The sequence below is a fragment of the Monopterus albus genome, unplaced genomic scaffold, assembly GCF_001952655.1.
Source record: "Monopterus albus unplaced genomic scaffold, M_albus_1.0 scaffold80.1, whole genome shotgun sequence".
Lineage (NCBI taxonomy): Eukaryota > Metazoa > Chordata > Actinopteri > Synbranchiformes > Synbranchidae > Monopterus > Monopterus albus.
The window spans coordinates 478,021-483,488 of record NW_018127960.1 but is presented as its reverse complement, the minus strand read 5'-3'; the positions used below and the strand labels follow the sequence as shown (position 1 = coordinate 483,488).

Here is a 5,468-nt window from a genome sequence, read left to right as displayed (position 1 = left end):
AAAAAATGAACTTAAATGATTTTAGCATATGGCTGCAATATAACAAAGAGTGAAAAATTTAAGGGGGTCTGAATACTTTCCGTACCCACTGTACACTTTAAGCAGACCTCCCAGTTGCTTCTCATTTTATCTGGCGAGTCCTTTCAGAATTAATAGGTGCTGTGCACAGGATACATATTCTAATATTAATAAGGATTGTCAGTGTGCGACTGTTGGCAGATGATGGTCTGCTGTAAGTTCTAATTAAATTACGTACAGATGACACCTGCTCCCAATTTTGAGTTTGTTTGTGGGAAGTTTTGGATGCCAGAGAAGTCTGTATGACAAACTAAACATATCAAAACTCACCTGCCAAATTCAGTGAGCTTGCTGAATTCCCTTCACCTTACTTTCAGGTATGCTTATGATTTGGGTGTGATTTTTGATTATGTGATTGCCACCCCCTTATACAGACCCTTGGCTGAATTAGGGGGTGTGTAAAGTACAGTACATAAGACAAAGATATGTTAATAATTCATACTTTTCTGCTCTCTAAATTCAAGGATCAGCTCGCGCTTCCAGCTGAATTTACCTGCAGGTCCTGGGTCTGTAACCAGATCTGCTCTTCATTGGTTACCTGTGGAAATTTGGATTAATTTCAGACAGATTAATAGCATTCAAAACATCATAGACCTTCAGTTACATTTCAGATATTTTGCTGAGATAGGAAGTGGTGCCTCAGATCATCAGGCAACACTGTCCTGATCTATGTGAAAACATTTATAAGGGTACCTGCACCAGTAAGACTGTAAAATCAGATCTGAAATGGCTTCTTTAAACTTTCTTTTATTCAAATGTTTTTTTCTCTCTGCTTGTGTTCAGATCCTTCAGGAGCTGGATTACGGCCCGTCAGTGGACTGGTGGGCGCTTGGGGTCCTGATGTATGAGATGATGGCAGGCCAGCCGCCTTTTGAAGCCGATAATGAAGACGACCTCTTTGAGTCCATCCTCCATGATGATGTCCTTTACCCTGTGTGGCTCAGCAAGGAGGCTGTTTCTATTCTCAGAGCGGTCAGTTAGTGGGCTTTGGAGGTCTGTGCAGCTCTTGGGCACTGGCAGACCCCCCTGCATGAACAGAGATAAAATGATTAATGGTTAAAAATGATTGGAAGAGGAAGGCGTGTGAGCTTGGGGATTGGTCCTACTCCTGAACTTTAGATTTTGAATCTCCATTGCCTTTACATTTAAAATCTCAGTCAGTGAATATCAGTTTCAGCATTTAAACAGGAATTCATCAGAATCATTAAAGATGTTTTACCTATGAAAAACAAACCACTTCCTCTTTTTCTGTCTCTCCATCTCCATGTCTTTCCTTTATTCTGGCGCTGCTCAGTTCATGACTAAGAGTCCTAACAAGCGTCTGGGCTGTGTGGTGGCTCAGGGTTTGGAGGAGGCCATTAAGCTCCATCCGTTCTTCAGCGAGATCAACTGGATGCTGCTGGAGCAGAGGAAGATCACACCACCGTTCAAACCCCGCATTGTGAGTTTACCTGCACACACTGAATAATCACACATTTGTGAAAAATGTATTCTGTTGCAGGGGAAGAAGAATGTAAATGTTACGACTGTTCTGTTCTGACGTGAAGAGAAGCTGTGTGTTCTCACCTGTTTGTGCAGTCTCCTCTAGCAGAACTTATCTAAGACTGTGGAAATCTTCTCTGTCGTCTTCCAGAAAACTAAACGGGATGTGAATAACTTTGACCAGGACTTTACACGTGAAGAGCCCATCCTGACGCCAGTGGACGACGGCATCATCAAGCAGATCAACCAAGACGAGTTCAAAGGATTCTCCTACTTTGGAGATGAGACCGTGGCCTAGACGCACTGACACACATATGTTTAATTACATACGTCCATACCACCACCACCACACCTAAAATATTTAAGAAACAATATTTAAAGAAACACAGCCCCTGGAATGAGACCTTCTGGATTCTGACAACTCCAGGAATTATACTAGACCATCCGTATCTCTTGTTATGGTTTCTGTGCTATAGTTGTTTGTCCATTTGTGCATATCCTATCAAGTTGTATGCTCGAGCAGCATGTTCTAAGCACAGGTGACATACTGTAAAAAACGCCCTGATGCTCTTTTAGTTGCTCCGGATTTATTTCTGATGCACACGAAGTGGCAAACAAAACCCAGCTCTGTTTTTAGAGGGCTGTTTTAAAGTAGTTACACAGGCAGGATCATGGGGTATTTGTGTGTGTGTGTGTGTATGAGAGAAAGGTAATGTATGTATGCAAGTGCATGCATGCATAGCTGCATACAGTATCTCTAGAAAGAGTAACATTGTCATTTCTGTAGACGATGCGTATCCTGTGTCCGTCTGTGCTTAAAGAATGTTTTACTTCCCTAAACGTGTATGTGAACGGGAAAAACACATTGAACCAAACAGTGTATTTAAAGGAAAACGTTCTTGAAAAGTACTTTATTCATTGTGAAAAGAGATGTCTCCAGGGAGAAATCTCCAGTTTGTTTCTGATGAAATCATGGTGTTTTTAGTTTAGTTTAATTTAGCCTCATCTAAATTGCCAATGCTCTATTTCAAATTTAAGAGACAAAGGTTGTAAATTAAATGTTTCAGTTACGAAGCTGCACCACAGATGTGACATGTTGGCATTTAGAAATTTAGTTTCATGGATCTCAGCTGCTTTTTTCAGACTGTAGGGAGAAGGTTGTGCTGTTTTTCTTTTTAGCTTGCTAGAAATCAGTGTTTCGGTTCTTTGTTAAAAACCAAATGGTACCATTAGCTGCCGACAGCAGCTTCCCACTGGGGGTGTGGGCTAAGCTTACAGTATTAACAAGCAGTTTTCTATATAACTTGAGACTGTTGTCCACTGAGGCCAAATAATGAGCTGAACTCTAAAATGTCAAGGAGCCCTTTAAACAGATGATCTATTTTAGCTCTATCTTAGTGCTCGTTCCTGAAACGCAGCACCGTCCAGAGCCACATCTCTCTCTAGGTCAGCTCCTTCACCTGATCCTTGAAATGCCTTGTGTGTTTACAGTAATCTGTTGCTGTACTGCACCTACAGTAAAGCCTCTACCAAGACAAACCAAACCCCCATGATTCCACACTAAAGCCATGGGTTGTACACACAGGCCAATGTGTCAGCATATGTGACTGAATGTGTGACAGCTGAATGTGTTTACACTCCGATGTGTGTACATATGTGGAGACCCATTTTGTCTTTTTGTTTTTGTCACAGTTGTGTTGTTTTTACTTGATCATCTAGTTAGATATTTTTAGATTTGATGTGGATGCAGAGCCTGATCAGAAACTGTGACCACAAAGCTTCAGAACCTCCTCTTCTCTGTACAGCCTGGACGTGGAGGGAACGTTTTAACCCTCCTGTTATGTTGACCTGAACAGTATCTTTGTAATATAAACATGCAGGGGGATGTTGCAAATATGTGAATTGAACCATTTTCATTTTATATGTTGATCACACCTATTACGCCAAGCAGACGAAGTTTCATACCAATAAAATATTTTTAACTATTTTTTTTAGATTTTTTTTGTTACTTTGCACTGGGTCAATTTGACCCAGAACATAACAGGAAGGTTAAATAAGTAAACGGGCCTCAGAGGAAACTCTGGGGGTGTTGCAGGTCAGGTTTGTGACTTCATTGTGAACTGAAAAGGATCCAAACATCTTCATGTGCAATACTCAGAATTTTGTTTTGTAATTTAGCATTTTTGTCCTCTCTGCCTTCCATTAGTTTTTCTTTCCATCTTTGTTCTTTCTCTCAGACATGTTCTGGTACAAAGTGCACAGCAGTATGTTTCACAGGGCACATAGGCGTGAGGATTATTCCAAACGCGCACACAGTCAGCAGCATGTCAGACAGTCAGTCAGTGGCGGCCTGGTTCCATATGCTCCTCTGAGATGCAGTCCTATGCAATAGCTATGCATTAGTGAATACTCTTTGACAAATGTAATATTACATTTGATCACATGCTGTAAGTAACAGACATGCGCATTTGAGTGCACGTTACTGAGCAGGTGCAGATAACAGGAGTAAAAAAAGATTCTGTTCATTCTTTTCTATTCTTCATATTGACAACAGACAATAAGTGAGTGTGGGTCAGAAATGTCAGTACTGAAGCATTTGACTTACAAAATATCAGAATCTTGCTGACCCATAAACTAAAGTTACCAAACTGAATTCTCAGAAAGAGAGTGAAGTGTAAAAAGAAGGGAAAACGGGAGCATCAATCAGTGAGTGCAGTGTCGTCATGTCAGCCCCATCTCCACCTGCTCCACTCTCAACTTCTGTCGAACTTTCAGATCCGCCCTGCTCAGCTGCTCCATCGCTAGTTGGAGCAAATCTGAACTGGCCTTTGCTCATAGAATGCGGTGTAAAGATCAGTCCTGAGCACTGACTGCATGTTGGCCTGCTGCTGCAGTAGCCGGTCAGGCCTACACTATATGCAAACTGCATGTTCATATCGAAGAAAACATGCAGTGCAACTTTGCACAATACGAAAATCTGGTCCTGAGGTCAGGACTGTTTGTGTTGCTAACCGAGTTGTTTTAGTTGCTGAACCTGAATCAAACGTACTGTGGCCATCATGCAGCGATTACACGAATAAAGAATGAGTGTGTCGGTTTCACAGTTCTCTGGTCTGAATGTTATAAGTGGTGTGTTAGAGAGAACTTGAGGGCACAGGTATGTTACAGAACAGTACTCCACTAGCACAGTAACTTGTTAGAGCTGTGGCTGATTTGTACTCTTCCCCAACAATATGAGCGTGTACGTCAACAAACACACACCTACAGAGGACGTTTATAGTGAGTTAAGTCTTCTTGTAATCAATCATCAGCCTAATGAGTCACCATGTAACCTGCCAGCCACCAACAGGCAGCAGAAACTCACTGTGTTGTAGTAGCAGCAGTAGCAGTAGCAGTAGAGGTATTTGACACAGTAGCACACACACAAACACACAAACACACTTATAAGAACAGCAGTGAAGATTTAAGCCAGTCTAACCGACTTTCAGCCTGTGTTTATGCTGTCCGTCATCTGAATTCTCTTCTCCTGCCTTAACGTGTCTCCTGTTGCCTCGATGTTTAGTCTTATTTAAAAATGTCAGACTGTTTGTCCCACTTCGACCCAGAAAGCTTGTTTTGTCCCAGAAGGCTTCTGTGCTAAAGGCCAAATTTTATTTCCCACTGTCAGTCCCCGTAGTTTTATGTTTGTTACAGGGGAAAAAAAACACAAACTCATTTCCCGTGTTTCTCACACCAGTGGAGTTAGACATGGTTTATTTCAATACAAGATGACAGGATTATGGTTTTACCTACATTCTGGCACATCTTCCTTGGGTCGTGTCTTTGTTTGTGGCCCCTGTGTTTGTGAAGCTCTGCATGTACATTTTGTTCCTTCATGAATGATTTCCATGCCTTTCATGCGTGTTTCT

General features: G+C 41.6%; 1 protein-coding gene across 1 annotated transcript in view; it reads left to right on the top strand.

Annotated features, from left to right (window-relative positions):
- The window catches only part of LOC109963810 (protein kinase C epsilon type-like), a 47,852-nt gene extending 44,468 nt beyond the window's left edge, over window positions 1-3,384 (top strand). The window contains exons 13-15 of the mRNA XM_020606664.1: window positions 862-1,050; window positions 1,373-1,519; window positions 1,712-3,384. Coding sequence (XP_020462320.1) covers window positions 862-1,050; window positions 1,373-1,519; window positions 1,712-1,858 — 483 coding nt within the window. The 3' untranslated portion in view covers window positions 1,859-3,384. The remainder of the gene's footprint in view (window positions 1-861; window positions 1,051-1,372; window positions 1,520-1,711) is intronic.
- Window positions 3,385-5,468: the final 2,084 nt, after the last annotated feature.